Source organism: Mytilus californianus, unplaced genomic scaffold (genome assembly GCF_021869535.1).
Source record: "Mytilus californianus isolate M0D057914Y unplaced genomic scaffold, xbMytCali1.0.p SCAF_9, whole genome shotgun sequence".
Classification (NCBI taxonomy): domain Eukaryota; kingdom Metazoa; phylum Mollusca; class Bivalvia; order Mytilida; family Mytilidae; genus Mytilus; species Mytilus californianus.
In genome coordinates, this window is record NW_026262745.1 from 48,441,293 (window position 1) to 48,462,349 (window position 21,057).

The window sequence follows — 21,057 nt, forward strand, 5'->3', positions numbered from 1 at the left end:
TTAAGCTATTATCTTAAGTCTGTTTTGTTCATATAGCTCTTGAACTGGTTCGATTCTTACAAATCCTTGGCTTTTGAATATTTGGCTTTGAGCGTTCCTGATGAAGGTAATTCCAGAAAAGCGCTTCGGACGCATGAAATGTATAAAATATAGTTTTCATTTTTTTGTTGTTATCAAATAAAAACAACTTTCGAGGTTTTTAACCACACACATGACACTTATAGAAAACAAGTATTTTTAAACTAAATTAAACTTGAAAATTTATCCTTTTATTCTCCGATATTGCCCTGAGAAGGCAATATGACTACTTTTATCCGTGTGCATCTAAATCTATTAAATGCTGCAAATCAGATTAAAATTCACTGTAAAATATTGCGTTTATTAATATCTAATATATATTTTCTGTAAGTAGGGAAAATAAGCATTTATCAAATTTAAAAATTTGTTTTGATATTCGAAGCAAACTCAATTTAAATATTTTAAATTGTTTAATAAAAATATATTTCAAAGTTATCTCACTTGTCAAATCACACCATCTTTATAAGACACGTATAAGCAATTAATTTACTTACTTTAAGATATTTTTTATCGGCCAATTATTCGTCTACTGTATGTTGTAGCGACTATCGTGCGTGTTACACTTACCAACCACAGACCTTAACTGTAGGTTAGCCGGCTGTGTATCAACAGTGTGTGTTAATTTATTGAACAAATCTGCAGTGCAGGCCGTAAACGATTCACAATGCAAGGACAGGGACCGTACCCACAGCAGGGACAACCAGGTAAATTATCAAATTAATTTTATAACATATAAATTCTTAATTGTCTGGCTCGTTATGCCTAACTTTGATGAGAAACAGATGTCTACAAACATTCATCTATTCTATTAGTAGGTGAAATATTTATTGAAGCGTATCAAGAAATTGGTTAATTTTTACAAAGATACAAGTTTTCATAACATATACATCACTCTATGCATTATTGAGAAAAGAAAATGTGTTAAAAAGAACATTACGTGCAATTAAACAACTTGGGCTATATATTTATACAGTTAATCAACCTGTAGCTGACTATTCGCCAAGGGAAATGGCATCATGTCGAACATCTATACAAAGTTATCAATAAATCGATAATCATGATAATACACGTTATCATCTCTTTATAAATAGAATTCTTTCCCTATAAGTTCTTTCAACTTTTATTTAAATAAGTTTTGATCTTTCACCGTGTGATGATCTGTGATCAGCCCGAAAAAATATTAATGAAACACTTTTATGACCTTTCTTTTTTACTCTGATACGATCATGAGTGAATAAATGAAACACACCAAGATAATAACTCTACATTTATATGACATTATGCGACAGCTTGAGGGCAATACACACGCATCTCCCAATGTTCAGATCACGTGACGTGTATAACTGGGACAATTGACTGAATAGTTTAAAATGTTTTTGATGAGGATACATTTAAAAACATTGTTCTTTTTTAGGGATTAAGCCCCCGTTTCATGCATGTCTTTGCTTGTTACGTTAATGGATGGTTCAAAAGATAAACGTAGTATTTCCTTATTTTGTCACCCTTATTACAGTGTTATAAGATAGAACACCTTTTTCACTGCAGTAAAGGAATATATATTTTTTCAGAAGTTGATACTTTAAGGTGGTACCCAACACCTTGACTAATATTAATTTGGCTCGTTTAATTTTCATAAAATTTTGACAAAACGTTTACTCTGACCCTTTGACAAAAATATAAAAATTTCAAAAAATTTGAACCAACCATTTTATCAGAAAAATTTCATTGGTTATATAGCAGTTTGACAAACACTAATTTTGATCATTGAGAACCTTAATATTTCCTTAACAATACAACGTATTTAAAACGTTTAACTGATTTTTACAGAGTTATCTCCCTGTAGTGTTAGGTACCACCTTAAGGGAGAAAAGAGGAATGGAATTGGGGGTTCCAGGTTATCGGTCCCTTTCTATCTGCTATCTATCATGATCTATATAAACAATTACTTAAAAATCAGCTAAAGAAAGCTGACAATCCTATAAGGTGTACATATTACTCCTACTCCCTATTAAGATGCCGGACTATCACATAACTGTTAAGAGATTTTTCGACCTGAATATGCATACACTTATTGCCACTGGACGTTAAGCAAGCAATACTCAATCCTATCATATTAATTTTGTGCTTTAAAATTAAATTTGCTACCAAAATACGTCATTAGCACAACACAACAGTTTTCAAAGAGTATGTTGGTATCAGCAGCTGCACTATTTACGAAGTCTGGTATTAGTAATACAAGAAAAAAAGTTGAAAAAACCCCAATGCTTTTGGTAAGTGTTTATTGATACAAAGTACACATTCTGCATTGATGATATTGAATAGATTTATATATTTTTTTTGTCTTGATTTAAATTATCATAACTTTTGTATTTTTATTAATCCATTATACAGACCTTCAACGGTGTCAAAACTGCATGTTAACTTTACCCGTTAGATAACACACTGTCTTTATTGAGATGTAAAAAAAAACACTATACATTTAGCATTACAAATGTACTAACTGTTTTTCTTGTAAAAATGGACTGCAATATAGGGGGAGGGTTGAGATCTCACAAAACATGTTTAACCCCGCCGCATTTTTGCGCCTGTCCCAAGTAAGGGGCATCTGGCCTTTGTTAGTCTTGTATGTTTTTTAATTTTAGTTCATTTATATGTTTTTGATTTTAGTGTGACGTCCATTTTCACTGAACTAATGCACAATTTTGTTTAGGGGCCAGCTGAGGACCACCTCCGGGTGCGGGATTTTCTCGCTGCATTGAAGACCCATTGGTGGTCTTCGGCTGTTGTCTGCCCTTTGGTCGGGTTGTTGTCTCTTTGACATATTCCCCATTTCCATTCTCAATTTTATGAATATCATTTTTTTGTTTTCATTATCAAGGTTATCCTCCACCGGGACAACAAGGTCAACCAATGTACCCACAAGTTCAACAAGGTTATCCACAAGGTCAACCTCAACAAGGTTACCCACAAGGTCAACCACAGACGCAGACAGTTGTAATACAACAGCCTATGATTGTTAATCAGGTGTTCAGGGAATCTCCAGTCCGTATGCAATGTCCAGCATGTAGAGCAGATATAGTCACCGCTTTGAATTATGATACTGGAATGTTGGCATGGATTCTTTGTGGAGTTATGTTTATATTTGGGTAAGTCAGCTTTATTATCTAATGAGTGGGTGGTATACTGAAAATACCATGTCCGTCTGTCCGTTCGTAATTTTCGTTACATATAATTAGCTTCTGTATTATGCTGCAATATCATTTGCGAAATACCGATTTTGAAAGAATAATGCAAGTTAATGACAATACATTAATAACATAAATTACATAATAAGACTGCGATAGCTTAATGATTGCGGTTGTGTATATCGCTTCAGCCTATCTCCTACAGTAAAGGTACAAGACTGAAAATGTCTTTGTCATGTATAAAAGCTGTGTCAATTGAATAGATAAGGGTTACTACTTTTGATTACAAATAAATTCATCAAAGATACCCGGTTCTAATGTTTTTGAAAGTAATCTTTGAAAACTTAACTTGTTTTTTATTTTAATTTACCTGATAGAAATCAATGGATAGCACCTTTTTGCAATTTGTTAAGTATAAACGCAGTTAATCAAAATCTTAGACCTCTAGGATAACAGTGGTATATTATAAGGTTATTGCATTTATATTCCTCAATATTATTGCAATAATTTATAATATAGTACTAAATATTTCAGCATTATTGATTTTTCCTACAGTAAGGTTTCATTGTCCATTTTCGAAATCTTGTTTATCAGCATTGGTGCTAGTGTGCAAGTATCGCGTTTAACTCGGAACCTCTCTAATGCATATAAAGCTATGCTCTAGGACAAAGTATTGAATGCAATAGCGGCCAAGATATAATATTTTTCCTCATCGGAAATCATATACTTTTTAGCTCACCCGGCCTAAAGTCCACCATCCGGACCCTCTTATACGATACCTAAAAATCTAGCCATTCTTTCACTAACAAAACTGGTATCGTTTCGGCTTACGTCTCGAATATGCAAGTAATATTTGCCACTGGACTGCACACTATTAACCAATCATTCAAAATTATGAATAAATATCAAGTATGAACATACATTTTATGGTGACAAGTTTATTGAATCATTATTTAGGCGTGGTAGATCTGTGTATCTGGTTTCATATTTGGTACATGGATTATCAAACAGTCGTGTATATATTTCCTCCTAATATAAACATAACATATGACAGGATTGCCAGTCAGACAACTATCTACAATGACGAAGATATAAGCAAATATAGGTCATTTATAATTTGTGGCTTTGTTTTTTGTATTTAAGATGTGAAGTATGCATACACTTGTCGTTAATTGAAGATAATTGATTGACACAGTGAAGGATTAAGATCAGAGTTACAATTTTATGTGTTTTTTTTAATCCCGCGTGACTGCGTATTTATGCATCCCACAACGCTTAACGCCAACTGAGCATGGGTTTTAAGGTGGCGCGGTAGTATTTGCATTCCGGAATTTAGGTTGCTCTTTTGTGTACCCTACTTTAGTCAATGTATCTGAACAATGTGATTTGACAAAAAATACAGTATCAATTGGACATACTTTCCCAAACTGAGGGATGAATCAGGTGTAGAAAAATATGAAATAATTTTACATACAGGTGAAAATGAAGTTTTGAGAATTTTTTTAAATTTTGTATTCACTGCATGATAAAAGACATAAAAGCACAAGTGGCCTTAGGTTTTTAAAGATAGCAAAACAAGTAAACGGTCATGATACATATTCAAATTCATTTCTGAATATTATAATGAAAGTACTTCAGTTAACTGTGTATGTAGAATTTTGGACAGTGTTAGAAAGTGGTGAAAATTCTAAAAAAGCCATCATTATCCCTATGGACCAGGAAATACTACCGCGCCACCTTAATGCAAAGGGGAGAATTTATAAATTTGTATACGAAACATGCCCAAGTCACTCTTTCGGAAAATTGTTACTGTTACTTGTTTAATGTTTCGGTAGAGAAATGACATGACTTTAATTGTATTTTAATTATAAATATATAAGGAAACATTTTTAAAACCAGCTGTGAAGTTATTCTTCCATTCCTAACAGCAGAAAATAGATTGATAAATTTATTGGTTGTTGATAACGTGAGGTCCAGGGATAAATATTTGAAGCATGCTCATTTCACGGAGAAAACCCTTTGTAAAATGTGGGAAATACTGAACATCCAGTGACATATATATATTTGGAAAATTAATTTTGACACGATATAAACAGGTGTCCATTCAAAATACCAGTTTGTTCTTTAAATCAAGGTTATATAGACGGACAGACGGACACGGTAATTTCAGTATACCACCAACTCATACAACCTCCTTGTTTAAATATACTTGGGGAAGTTGGTAAGAAAGGGAGAAAATATGAGGACATGGTCTCCCTTAAACAATATGTTCAGGTACGTGCTACCAACATCTCACTCAGTTAATTTTTTACCGCCCATTGAAATACGAGGGTATAAGGTCATGTAGGTAGTGTAAAAATCTTTGCCTTATTTGGAATTTTGATCTTGTTTTCATTCTTTCCAGTCTGAAGATGCAAATAAGCGCGAAACTTTATTCTATACCCATTATAGTCACCAATTCTGTGTTGACATGAAATGTCATTGATACTGTCATACATGTTTTTGCAATTTTACTGTTTATAAAATGATGAATTATTCGAAGACCAAAGATGATCTTAGTCGTATTTGGCACAATATTTTGGAATTTTGGTTTTCAATGTCATTAAGCTTTTAACTTGAGCTGGCTTTCCAACTTTTTTGATTCCAGCTAGCACCGCTGATGAGATTCAACTTTTAACTTGATTTGGCTTTCTAACTGTTTTGATTCGAGCGCCGCTGATGAGACTTATAATATACAAAATGGTGGGTATTGGATTTTGACTCTTAAAATTCAGACCAGATCGTCATGAAATCGTACTTGCACATCTGCCATAACCAAACGGATCATATCGAGGTTTGTCTGGCTGCCCTAACCCGGAATATTACTTTCACAGAGGAACGTTTGATAATTTAATTCATTATTAAATTTTATTTAAAGAGCCAATGGATAAGTGTGGGTTTCCTAAACGTAAATGCACTAATACAATTTCAGGTTTTTTTTTTTAAAAAACTGTTTCAACACAAGATAAGACATGAAGATGTAAACTTTAGCTAAACAAACGCTCATTCAATATAAAAAGATAATCATATGGTAATCACTATTCTCTGTATACATTTAACAGGTTTCCTTCTTTATTGGATCATTTTTTGCTCCGTTACATAGGCTGTTAGAAATATGACAAACATCTAAGTAACAATCATTTCCAAATTACAGTGGCTATGGAATTTTAGCACTTTTTATCCTTCAATCGGCCTTTTTACTATACAGATAACATTCACGAATAAACGTATACTAGACGTCTATAATCTCCTTGCATCGTGCTTCTGTTGTGAGCGAACGGTTATGTTCACTGAATTATAACAGTTTAATTCGGGGTCCTCATTGCGGTCCGCGTTTAAGTCATGCATGTCTATGGAACGCCATAGCTGTCTTATGTGTCTTTTTTATTGCTTTTCTATTATACGAAGGTGCTTTTCTATTATACGATAGTGGTTTTCTATTATACGAAGGTGCTTTTCTATTATACGAAGGTGCTTTTCTATTATACGATGGTGGTTTTCTATAATACGAAGGTGCTTTTCTATTATACGAAGGTAGTTTTCTATTATACGAAGGTGCTTTTCTATTATACGATGGTGGTTTTCTATTATACGAAGGTGCTTTTCTATTATACGAAGGTGCTTTTCTTTTATACGATGGTGGTTTTCTATAATACGAAGGTGGTTTTCTATTATACGAAGATGCTTTTCTATTATACGATGGTGCTTTTCTATTATACGATGGTGCTTTTCTATTATACGATGGTGCTTTTTTATTATAATAAGGTGCTTTTTTATTATGTGATGGTGGTTTCCGTGATTAACCGGAAGCGTGGCGTGTATTTGAATGTCATAGCTGTCTTGTGTGTCTTTTTTATTGCTTTTCTATTATACGAAGGTGCTTTTCTATTATACGATGGTGGTTTTCTATTATACGAATGTGCTTTTCTATTATACGAAGGTGCTTTTCTATTATACGATGGTGGTTTTCTATTATACGAAGGTGCTTTTCTATTATACGAAGGTAGTTTTCTATTATACGAAGGTGCTTTTCTATTATACGATGGTGGTTTTCTATTATACGATGGTGGTTTTCTATTATACGAAGGTGCTTTTCTTTTATACGATGGTGGTTTTCTATTATACGAAGGTGGTTTTCTATTATACGATGGTGCTTTTCTATTATACGATGGTGCTTTTCTATTATACGATGGTGCTTTTTTATTATAATAAGGTGCTTTTTTATTATGTGATGGGGGTTTCCGTGATTAACCGGAAGCGTGGCGTATATTTGAATGTCACCGAACCAACATGGCGGCCATGGCTGTGAATACTAAAATGTTAAACGTTTTACAGAAATTAAACTTGCAGCAAGCATTTCTAAACTTTGAGAGAGAGAAAATCACTCCAGACATTGTATGTAGGCTTTCGACACATGAAATTGAAATATTAGGTGTATCTAGTAGGGCAGATATGATGAAGTTAAGAACTGAATGTGTAAAATATGGAACGTCTGCCCCTAATAAAATAAACTCTGAATGCGGCCCTCCGAAATTTGATATTCCAAAGTCTGTTCTTGAAAATGGATTTAAAATATCCGACATTTCTAAATTGTTGTCCGTGTCTGAAAGCACCATTTACCGAAGAATGTCACAGTTTGGATTAAGCAAAATGAATTTTACACAAATTGATGACAGTGATTTAGACTTGACACTTGGACAAATAATGAAAGAGTTTCCATTGTGTGGCGAAACACTATTGCAACAGATGCTTCTATTAAAAGGCATAAGAGTACAGAGATGGAGACTAGGGAGTGTATGCATCGATTAGATACCGCCGGTGTACAGGCGAGACGTACTGGTAGGCTTAATAGGCGTGTTTACAATGTAATTGGTCCAAATCACCTCTGGCACATAGATACAAATCATAAACTTGTCCGGTGGAGATTTGTTATTGTAGGTGGCATTGACGGGTTTAGTCGATTGATAACATTTTTAAAATGTACCGACAACAACACATCAAGAACAGTTTTGGATTGTTTCTTCTCCGGTGATGCAAAGTATGGGATACCCAATAAAGTTAGGTCTGACAAAGGATTGGAAAATGTTTCTGTGGCAAACTACATGTTGATTCAAAAAGGCCCAACAGTATGGTAACGGGAAAAAGCACTCATAATCAACGGATTGAGAGACTATGGAGAGATGTGTATGAAGGTGTGCTTAGTTACTTTTACAACTTATTTTATTTCATGGAAGATGAAGGTTATCTAGACCCACTAAAACTGACAAACTTAGCTGCTCTCCACTTTGTTTTCATGGACGAACTAAACAGGAAGCTTCAATTTTTGGCAGAGGCATGGGCTGGTCATAGACTACGCACTGTTAATTCATCTCCATTGAGCTTGTGAACTTCAGGTCAACTTCAAAATGCCGTAGGAATTACCGAAGGAGAAGCAAATTTGCAAGATTATGGAATTGAAGGCTATGTGGATCAAAATGATGTAGAAGAGGGCGAGAGACTAATATTTGGACCCCTTGCACGCATGATAAGTGATCAATGCAGGCTGGATTCAACTCGACAATTGATAAGAAGCAATACTAACTTTGGAATAGATTATTATCTTGAATGTTTGGAAGTCATTGAAAGAAATAACTAAACTGGTTATTAAAACTTATTTGTAATTTACTAAATTTCCTTCATATCTTGAACGTAAATGAATAACTGCATAACTTCTTTATATACTTAATCTTATAAAACCCCATGACTTTTCAACAACTTCAAGCTTTACAGTGGTATATTGGTTATATGTAACTGTATTATTTTGTGTAGAGGTAGTACATGTACAATGTACAGATCTGTATATCCTCTTACTATTTTAGTATTTATTATAAACAAATTTTCTAACTTATATGGACGCTGAGTTGGCAATTGTATTGTGCAAGTCTTTTTGCTGCGCGTCTTTCGAATCTTGATAGGAAGTCGAGTAGATTGAGGGGCAAGGTTAGTGTACCCATAAACATGGTTCAACCCCACCACTCTGCCAAGTTTTGACAGAGTGCCTGTACCAAGTCGGGACTTCTCTCTACCTTCTGTACATTTTCCTTTTTGTGTTGTCGCTGTATGTCTCTATTTTTGATGTTTTATATCGAATTATTGCCATTCCTTGTTTTATCTTTATTTTTTATATATAAAGGTTGGCTACATGGTTCAGCTAAATGAAATTCTTCGGTAATGCTTTAAATGAAAACTTATGTAACTGTGACTTTTACATGCATTTAAAGAATTTGGCCGATAATGAACAAATATTTAAATGTTTGTGTTTGAACTGAAAATCATTAATTGTGTCCTGAATATTAAGTCATTGGTCTTACAATTTGCCAAATTAAAAAGTACTTGAACCAGAGACATATAATACTAGAGATAAGCAACTTTGTGAAATCTCGAGAAATATCGCAGCCACATGCGTGGATAAGAATATAACATGTATAAGAGTCATATATAGAGAAAGAAAGTAGTTAAGTTTTCAGAAATATTCCTTAATTTTTCAAAAACTTAACAAGATATCTAAATATACCGATCACAGAAGTTGTAAAAGAAGTATCAAAAATCAACACATGCCCTCAATACTTTGTTATTTAGTAATTTTCAAAATATTGTCATGATAATATGAAAACTTCATTTTGTCATAAAATGTTCCAGACCGAAATCTCTTCAATTTTCTATTGTATAATATTCAGAGTTTCCAATCTCTTGTTTTATATGTCTCCACTTCAACTAACTATAATCGGTTCGGTTTAGACAGGTTTTACTGTGTCACAAGTATTGCGAGAGTACACAAGTCCATTGATTTTAAAAAAAATGTGTCGGCAAGCTTTAGCGAACAGGTACTTTTCGAAACTGTCCGAGGTACTAGTATGTAGCTGAATGTACTTATTTTTACTATTAGACTTGGGTTAAAACCATTTTTGATGTAATGAAATCAATGCTAATATTTGCGAAAATGCTTTCCAGTGATTAAATTTGGCTATATAGGAGTATCACCTATCTTGAACTTGAGCTAAATTTCATTTCAAGGCATCTTCTACCGTTCACCCACTAAGAACAGTCTCCAACTTGTGTGGTGATGCTCATCTTTAACGCAGAGGTGTTTATCTAATTTAAAAGTTTTTTTTAGTAGTATCACTGTTGAGGGCCAAATGCGAGAAATTTTCTAAGAGGGTCTGGGGGGCATGTCCCCCCCCCCAGATACCTTTTTAAAACTTAGAGTCATGGTATGAAGATATCAAACACAGAAAATTCAAATTAAATAGATTTTTTTCTACTGAAATTCCTCCAGTCAGGTTTACTAAAATAAATAAACTGTTATCATAGAGATATGTCTCCCTTATTGGTAATTTTTATAATGCATATGTTGAAATTAAAATAGCAACACTTTAACATGCAAGTTTTGCAAATATTCAAAGTCAATGAACCATGGCTGAAGGTACATGGCTAAACAATCTCCATGGAAATGAGATGTGCCAATGCTAATACCAAATACCATTGACTTATCATAATTCCCTTTAAACAAAATTAAACACAAACTAATACATGTAAACTAAGCAAAATTTCAAAGTCAATAAACCATAACTGAGGGAGCAAGGTCAAATAATCTTTGTGGTAATGAGGTGAACAAATGTTATGACAACTGCATACCAAATATCATTGACCTACCACTAGTGGTTCCCGATAAACCAACCTAATCACAAACTAATGCATGAAAACTAAGCAAAAGTTTAAGTCAATAGACCATGACTGAGGGGCGGGGCCAAATAATCTCCATGGAAATGACATATGCCAATGCTTATACAACTGCATATCAATTGTCATTAACTTACCACTAGTGGTTCCCCATAAACTGACCTAATCACAAACAAATACATTGAAATTAAGCAAAAAATTCAAAGTCAATAGACCATGAATGAGGGGCGGGGCCAAATAATCTCCATGGAAATGGCATATGCCAATGCGTATACAACTGCATACCTATTATCATTAACTTACCATTAGTGGTTCCCCATAAACTGACCTAATCACAAACTAATACATGAGAAGAGTGCACACACTGAAATGTCTCGCCTTCTTTACTAAACATTGATAATATGTTGATAGTCCTAAATAGAAAGCCTAACTATCACATAAACATGAGTATAAAAATCAGGTCAAGGTAATATAAACCAAACAAGAAATACATGTACACCTTACAATTATTCCATACACTAAATATAGTTGACCTATTGCTTATAGTATAAGAAAAAATAACCAAAACACAAAAGCTTAACTATAACCACTGAACCATGAAAATGAGGTCAAGGTCAGATGACACCTGCCAGATGGACATGTACACCTTACAATCATTCCATACGCCAAAAATACTGGACCTACTGCTTAAAGTATCTGTGATAAAGACTTCACCACCAAAACTTAACCTTGTTCACTGATCCATGAAATGAGGTTGAGGTCAAGTGAAAACTGTCTGACTGGCATGAGGACCTTACAAGGTACGCACATACCAAATAAAGTTATCCTATTACTCATAATAAGAGAGAGATTAACATTACAAAAAATCATAACTTTTTTTCAAGCAGTCACTGAACCATGAAAATTGGGTTAAGAACATAGGCCATGTGACAGACGGAAACTAAGTATCATTGAGCATCTATATACAAAGTATGAACAATCCAGGTCTTCCACCTAAAATATAAAGCTTTTAATAAGTTAGCTAACGCCGCCCGATCACTATCCATATGTCGAGCTTTCTGTGAAAAGTCGCAGGCTCCATAAAAACTAAACAAAAAATTCAGTCAATAGACAATGACTGAGGGGACGGGCCAAATAATCTCCATGGAAATAAGATATGCCAATGCTTATACAACTCCTTACCAAGTATCATTAACTTACCACTATTGGTTCCCCAATAATTGACCTAATCACAAACTAATACATGATTCTTAGGAATAATTTCAGAGTCAATAGACCATAACTGAGGGGGCATGGCCAATAATCTCCATGGTAATGAGATATGTCAATACTAATACAACTGCATACCAAATATCTTTAACTTATCACTAGGGCTTCACCATAAACTAGACCTAATCACAAACTAATACATTGTTGACGCCGCCGGAAACAGCATACCTATGTCTCGCTTTTTGACTCCATTAAGCGGTACAAAATCTACTTAAAAAATGTTGAACTAACTATTTCATTTTAAAGACTTAATTGATTTTCTTGATTTTTTTTTTTTTCGTATTTCATTAGCAATTGGTCCGTCCCTTTTTCAAATAAACTCCACACTTCCGGTTAATCACGGGAACCACCATCACATAATAAAAAAGCACCTTATTATAATAAAAAAGCACCATCGTATAATAGAAAAGCACCTTCGTATAATACAAAAGCACCATCGTATAATAGAAAAGCACCATCGTATAATAGAAAAGCACCTTCGTATAATAGAAAACCACCATCGTATAATAGAAAAGCACCTTCGTATAATAGAAAACCACCTTAGTATAATAGAAAAGCACCTTCGTATAATAGAAAACCACCATCGTATAATAGAAAAGCACCTTCGTATAATAGAAAACCACCCTCGTATAATAGAAAAGCACCTTCGTATAATAGAAAACCTCCTTCGTATAATAGAAAACCACCATCGTATAATAGAAAAGCATCTTCGTATAATAGAAAAACAATAAAAAAGACACATAAGACAGCTATGGCGTTCCATACATGTCGATTTCATTCAACAACGATTAGGATGGGGAAAAACTATAGTTTAAGCTCAATGTTAAATTGTAGGATGAAAACAATATTCGCACAGTGTAGGAAAATAAGAAAATTATTTGAACTCGCTTTTTTCTCTGTTTCTAAAGCTTGTTAAAAAACTGTAAATGTTCCTACAATGTACGAATATTGTATACAAACTCTCAGATTATTTTACTTTTACTTTTAAGTAGATACAAAGTTTAAAAGGATAGGTTCGAATATTTAACGGTAAATTTGAGGGATTCCCCAGCGAAGTTGGCTGCTTTTCAAAAAATTTCACAGGACTTAAAAGCCTTATATACATACGAACTTTGATACCTGTTCATAAGTCACTATAATAAACAAATTTACTACTTTTAATACTTACATACCTCTTAATTACAAGAAATGGCAAAGGTTGCAAAAAATACTTTTACCTTGTTCGTGGGAGAGGCATATCGAGGAACTAACCGCACCATTTGTTAAATACCTTTATTATTGCTATACGAATAGAGATTTTAAAGGCTCAAGATATAATTAATTTTATTATTAGTTTTTTTTATCTGTAACTGCAAATTATTAGTGAAAAGAAACGAGTGGTTGAAGAGATGGGGGGGGGGATCGGGCGCTACCTTATACCGACGGTTGTTGCGCATCCTAAATGTTCATTTACCATGTTTACCGTTCCTAACATGAAGTTTCAAATTGTGAAAAAACCATAATGTCATTCATTCTCTTAGGGCGAAGAGTTAAAACGCATCAAGTACTTCAATTTTTGCATTTATTAATGTTTTCAAATTTCGAGATGCATGTTCATATATGTAGTTTAATATTTTGCCCAAGGACATGCTAATAGATTTCAATTTACATTATACTACTATTATACACTACTATTATATACTGTAGTGTGGTTATGCATCATGTATTTTGTATCTGCGTGGGATTAAAAATACCGGGGATATCCGTCTACACAATCCAACTTCATCGATCTAATCAAAAGATTATATGTCATGTCCTCTTTATCTAAATGCCTAACAGCAAATGTCCGACTAAACAAACCACTAGATATTCTTTTCTTTCTAATGTGATAGATAACTGTGAGGGCTATAAACATCAGTCCCTCACAAGGATGTGTTATATGCAGTAGTGAAAATAAAATGCGTCTATATAAAATAACTTGCAGATAAAATAGCCTCAATTTATGCTTTGTAGTTTTACCATCCCCTGGGTTACTTTCCTAGTTTTTGATATAAAATGTCATATATCAATGAATACAATATCCCTTATTAAATATTGCTATAGCGAGATAGAACAAAATATGCAGCTAATACAGCACGGAATTCACTCGGGGACGTTTTCCATTTATCTGCATCATCATACAACCGACCTGTACCGTAAATGTACGTGGCCAGTTTCTGTGTTATTTAGATTTTATAATAGTTATACAGTATCTAATGAATCATTGTAAATTCTAGTGACTTTTTTATTTCTAATAGAACGTATCATCAATTCAAGAGTCAATCCAAAAAATAAATGTATAGTACATACTGTTTAAAGTAAGTAGCTTATAAGTTATAGTGTGAATATTTTGAAAGTAAACCCCATTGAGTAGTACTAAGTGCACCAAAAATATTCATGCAATGGATGGATCGTATTTTTACACTGTCCTCCGGGTGTTGACGACAAGTTTGGTATATGGTGGGTTTTTTTCAGTTTATATCGCTCGCTCTAGCCCTATGTATAAACTTACTGAACCCGTATATATCGTACTAGGTCACTAGCACCCTGTGTAACTTATATTATTATTATTGGGAAACTTCACCTTTACATCGGGAAAAAAGCAGCGGTGATATTAGAGATTATGTCATACAAACTATACAATATATCAATATAGAAAATAAGTAATTGATGATGTTATATAATGAAAAGTAAACAAACATTTCGTTTTTCGTATCTATTAACAAGTAATATACTATTCAATCATTCCATATTGCAAGTACAACTGTGAAGTGTTGTATTGGAAGTGAATGGAGAATAAATTTTTTCAACAAACAGTGGTAGTGGAAAAGATAGAAAAAACCTAGATACATGATTTTCTTGTTAGTTGTTATTGACTTTGAACTAGCTTTAAGTAACTGCGAATACCCCCAGATCTGCACTTTGTGTCTCTTATGTTTTTGTAAGTTGTTTAAACTTTTGTGCTTTGTATTGATCTGACGATTTAAGCCCCTTTTATCTGATTTTTATCGTCCTTCAGGTTAGGGAGAGGGTTGGCGCGTCCGCAAACATGTTTAACCCCGCCACATTTTGTATATGCTTGCCCCAGTGCAGGAGCATGTAAAGTGCAGGAGCATGTAACTCAGTGGTTGTTGTTTGTTGCTGTATATAATTATATTTGTTTTCCGTTTATTGTTTGGTACATGAATCAGGCTGTTTAGTTTTCTCGTTTGAATTATATACATTTGTCATTTCGTGGCCTTTTATCGCTTTCTATGCGGTATGGGTTTTGCTCATTGTTGAAGGCCGTACGGTGGCCTATAGTTGCTAACATCTACGTCATTTGGTCTCCCGTGGAAAGTTGTCTCATTAGATATCATACCACATCTTCTTATTTTTGTCCCCCGCGCAGCACCAGATTGTTTATGAAACTTATATCATAGGTTTATATCATCAATTTCTCGGACAAATTCGAAAATCAGTGCTGATCAATTATTTTGAAAAGCGTTATGCCCTGTTGGAAATATTAATTATATGGAAAATTGCCTTATGAGTGCTCTTATGTGTACAATTCTTGCCAGTTTTTTATGAAATTTATATTATAGGTTTATATCATCAGTGTCTCGGACAAGTTGGAAATATTGATTATATAGAAACTTGATTGTTAGCGCTCTCTTGTGTACAATTTTGGCCAGATTTTATGAAATTTATTGTATATGGTTATATCACCAATGTCTTACAAATTCGAAAATAAGTGCAGATCCGAATTATTTTTAAAAGAGTTTTGGCCCTTTGAAATATTAATTATATGGAAAATTGCATTGTTAGCGCTCTCATGAGTACAAATTTTGCCAGAATTTTATGAAACTTATATCATAGGTTTATATCAGCAATGTCTTTGACAGATTCGAAAATGAGTGCTGATCAAATATTTTTAACGAGTTATACCCATTGGAAATATTAACTATAACGGAAATTGCATTGCATTTGCTCTGAAGCCTTCATTTCTCTAAGATATTTATTTAAAGTTTTAAAGAATAAAAAAAAGTGTTAGTTATTGCCCTTGTACCTTGGATAGATAAAATATGTGCAACGTGGGTGACAGTGATTGGAACTCAGTTCTTTTATTAAATTGATGAGATGACATTAATCTTCAAAAATATTGCAAAAGAACTAGGGCTGGTCATTTTCAAAAAGGAAATGAACACAATATATCCACGGCTCCTACATCAGTGTTATTTAGAGTTTTTTTTTTATTTTCGAGTTTGCTTACAGAAATAATAATGTTTGTAGGCCGCACTAGAATGATACATATTACGAACGGTTATATCGAGTTTGAGTTGTTTCCCCTTTACCAATCAGCATATAATGATCAGTAATATTGCGACTTTTTCATTAAGTGTATTAATACGTTAAGAATGTATATTTGAGTAATACTACAAGACAATTAAGGAGCTTTACATTTGTTAATTACGGGAATATTTGATCAGGTTCATTGTATTAAAACAGATGTTTTGGTTGCCCTGTTATGAAATTGCTCTCTTTCGAAAGTCAACGAGCACAATGTGCAGGTAATGTTATTATATTATCATCTCCTTGTTGATGCAATACAATGATAACCATGTACACGAGACAGTTCGTTACTCTGACGTATTCCTTGAAGGCAAAAGTTCCCCAAGGGAACCATTGTCAACTGCGGATGAATATTGAAATAACTCTCCAGTTGCACGTATTTACTGTTGCCTAAGGGGAATATTCCTTTCCATAATGCCTTATTAATACAATGATGCGCGAGGGAATTCACTTTACAACCGCGGATGATAATTAAAAAATCTCAGTGGCAATTTTTCACTGTTGCCCAAGGGGAATCTTCCTTTTCATAATGTCTTATTTAAACAATGATGCGCGAGGGAATTCACTTCACAACCGCGAATAAATATTGAAATAGCTCTTCAGTGGCACCTTTTTACTGTTACCCAAGGGGAATCTTCCTTTCTATAATGCCTTATTAATACAATGAACGCAAGAGAAATCATTTTACAACCGCGGAAGTATATTGAAATAGCTCTTCAGTGGCACGAATTAAATTTACTGCATTTTACTATGAGATAAACGGTTGTTTCCGATTGAACAATGAGCGACAAACGGTTGTTTCTGATTGAACAAATGTGCGACAAACGGTTGTTTATAATTGAACAAATGAGCGGCAAACGGTTGTTTCTGATTGAACCAATGAGCAACAAACGGCTGTTTCTGATTGAACCAATGAGCGACAAACGGTTGTTTCTGATTGAACCAATGAACGACAAACGGTTGATTCTGATTGAACCAATCAGCGACAAACGGTTGTTTCTGATTGAACCAATGAGGTACAAACGGTTGTTTTTATTTGAACCAATGAGGCACAAACGGTTGTATTTGATTGAACCAATAGGTGACAAAAAAGGGTTGTTTCTGATTGAACCATTGAGTCACAAACGGTTGTTTTTGATTGAACCAATGAGGCACAAACGGTTGTGTCTGATTGAACCAAGGAATGACAAACGGTTGTATCATATTGAACCAATAAGCGACAAACGGTTGTTTCTGATTGATTGAACCAATGAGCGTCGAACGGTTGTTTCTGTTGAACCAATTAGCGACAAACGGTTGTTTTTTATTGAACCAATGAGCGACAAATTGTTGTTTCTGATTGAACCAATGAGCGACAAACGGTTGTTTCTGATTGAAACAATGAGCGACAAACGGTTGTTTCTGATTCAACCAATGATCGACAAACGGTTGTTTCTGATTGAAACAATGAGCGACAAACGGTTGTTTTTGATTAAATCAATGAGCGACAAACGGTGTTTCTGATTGAACCAATGAGCGACAATCGGCTGTTTCTGATTGAAACAATGAGCGACAAACGGTTGTTTCTTATTGAACCAATGAACCACAAACGGTAATTTCTAATTGAACCAATGAGCGACAAACGTGTGTTTCTGATTGAACCAATGAGCCACAAACGGTAATTTCTGATTGATCAAATGAGCGACAAACGGTTGTTTCTGATTGAACCAATGAGCGACAAAATGTTGTTTCTGATTGAACCAATGAGCGAAAAACGGTTGTTTCTGAATGAAACAATGAACCACAAACTGTATTTTCTGACTAACCAATGAACGACAAACGATAATTTCTGATTGAAACAATGAACCACAAACGGTTGTTTCTGATTGGGCTAATATAAAAACACAAACGGTTGTTTCTGATCGATGGAACAAATGAGCGACAAACGGATGTTTCTGTTGAACCAATGAGCGACAAACGGTTGCTTTTTGATTGAACCAATGAGCGTCAAACGATTGTTTCTGATTGAAACAATGAGCCACAAACGGTTCTTTTGTTTGGACCAATGAGCCACAAACGGTAATTTCTTATTGAACCAATGAACGACAAACGGTAATTTCTGATTGAAGCAATGAGCGACAAACGGTTGTTTCTGATTGGAACAATGAGCGACAAACGGTTGTTTCTGATTGAACCAATGAACGACAAACGGTTGTTTCTAATTGAACAAATAAACGACAAACGGTTGTTTCTGATTGTTTCAATGAGCGACAAACGGTTGTTTCTGTTTGAACCAATGAGCGACAAATGGTTGTTTCTGATTGAATCAATGAGCGACAAACAGTTGTTTCTGATTGAACCAATATGCGACAAACGGTTGTTTTAGATTGAACCAATGAGTGACAAATGGTTGTTTCTGATTGAATCAATGAGCGACAAACAGTTGTTTCTGATTGAACCAATGAGCGACAAACGGTTGTTTTAGATTGACCCAATGAGCGACTTCTGTACGAGGATGGGGGTTTACAGAATAGAGAACAATCGGCAAAAAATATAAAGAATAGAGAAAAATGGACCAAAAAAAATTAAGAATAGAAAATAATAAGATGCTAAATTATAAAGATTAGAGAATAATGGGCAAGAAGTATAAAAAATAGAGAACAATGGCCTAAATAAATTAAAGAACCTACATTGTACACGTTGAAGTTGTCCTCAGGGACCTTATGCATCCACCCATGACCAATAGCTTTCCATTTTTGAGAATAGTATCTCTATACATAATCAATGAATGTGCCGAAAAAAGATAAATCAATGTTTCCTATCCAAATATAATCATATTACCGCTAAACTGAGGTCTGACAAGCATGAACTTTTATGAATTTGAAATACACAATTGATATGTCTGACCTTTTCTCTTCTTTTGTAGATTTTGGATTTGTTGTTTTATTCCATTTTGTGTTGATGCCTGCAAAGACGTTACACACACGTGTCCAAACTGTCAACACGTGGTTGGGAAATACAGTAGACTGGGATAATGTGACTCTCATTAAAAGTAAAGACTCAGTCACATGACGTACATTGATGTTGTTTACATCTATGCAATCGTAGTAAAGTTGTTTGATTATGTATCTGTAGCTGCTTTGTACCCTCTCGAAAGGTCTAAGCTTTGTCATTTTTGTATTTAACATTTAGAAATTATGTTTAAAACTGTGCTCACAATTTCCATAACAGTGCCTAAATCCTTTTTGAATATGAACTATAATATATTCATTATAATCACTTTAGTTTTAATTTGCATTGAAGTGTCGATCTGTTATAATTGAGGCAAGGGAAATGCTAGTATCAAATACAGTTGCCATGGTTGCCATAGTTTCAAATTTTTACAAAAAAAAATCATCAGAGATGTCAGGCTTATAATTCTGTACGCCGCACGTTGGAATCAAATTAGCGTCAGTCATTGTCATCCACAATAAGAAAAATGAATCAAATTTTAAAGCTCAGGTATACTGTTTTGTGCCTACAAAATCTAATTGAATATTAATGTAAAATAAAGTGTACATGTATACATTTGTTTTTTTTCAAGTAAAGAAGATAAGCGGTTCAACATTTTCTTCTTTTGTGTTGTTGTTTTTTATGCAATTTTGATACTACTGCTTAGGTCATTTTGTCTTACCTCGCAGTTGTATGTTAAATTGTTTTGCTACTTCTAAGGATAACGTTGTGTTTTGTAGGGAATCAAGCGAAGGAAAAAGTATTTCTATTAAATAATTTTAGACTGCCGTTTCAACAAAAAATATGTCGATCATTTTACATGTCGATTTATTTTTAGCTACTTGTCTGTATAAGTTTGATTAATAATTTTCAGTTTTCTTGGGGGTTTCAAAAAAAAAGCTTTGCATAATTTACGAAACACACTGCAAAACTATCCAAAAGATATGAAATACTAGTATCTACAACTCATTCTGCTTGATAGGTCATTTTTTACGTTTTAGTAAATCATTTCATTCTATAGATTTTTAATTTTTATAATGATCTTGTTTAAATCCTTTTATATATTCATGTATATGAACTTGTATTTTCTTATCTTACTAAAAGTTATTCATGGTTTTTATCAAATGATATATGTTAGTACCTCTATACATTTTAATATCTACGATATAAAGTTATAAAAAGAGTTTTAAAACGTCTTTTTAGTTTTGTAAGCTGCATGTGTAACACAGTGTTTTGGGATCGAAGCAGTATTATTTACTTACACACGAAAATACACACGATGAGGTAGAAATTTGAAGTACATCCACAATAAATGCGTAAGAGGTTTCATACTTTAAATATGAATTCATGTAAAATCACATAGGATGTACGGAGGGTGTCTTCATTTCTGTATTTTTTTAATTTTTCTAGGCCATTCTTCTGTATTTTTTTTCTCGCCAACTATTTT

At 33.7% G+C, this 21,057-nt stretch overlaps 1 protein-coding gene and 1 long non-coding RNA gene across 5 annotated transcripts; both read left to right on the forward strand.

Annotated features, from left to right (window-relative positions):
• Positions 1-622: 622 nt before the first annotated feature.
• On the forward strand, positions 623-20,802 carry LOC127714592 (LITAF domain-containing protein-like). 2 transcript variants are annotated; one of them, XM_052220669.1, is made up of 4 exons: positions 623-782; positions 2,957-3,224; positions 14,567-14,626; positions 19,546-20,802. In XM_052220669.1, exons 1-3 carry the CDS (start codon positions 743-745, stop codon positions 14,601-14,603), a joined length of 345 nt encoding a protein of 114 aa, XP_052076629.1. In that variant the 5' UTR covers positions 623-742; the 3' UTR covers positions 14,604-14,626; positions 19,546-20,802. The 2 variants fall into 2 exon arrangements, with proteins under 2 accessions (XP_052076629.1, XP_052076628.1); XM_052220668.1 differs by lacking the exon at positions 14,567-14,626 and having other exon boundaries at positions 628-782.
• On the forward strand, positions 6,658-7,534 carry LOC127714597 (uncharacterized). 3 transcript variants are annotated; one of them, XR_007987804.1, is made up of 3 exons: positions 6,658-6,752; positions 6,816-6,899; positions 6,963-7,534. It is a non-coding gene; the product is annotated as an uncharacterized LOC127714597 (long non-coding RNA). The 3 variants fall into 3 exon arrangements; XR_007987805.1 differs by having other exon boundaries at positions 6,693-6,710; XR_007987806.1 differs by lacking the exon at positions 6,658-6,752 and adding an exon at positions 6,756-6,773.
• Positions 20,803-21,057: the final 255 nt, after the last annotated feature.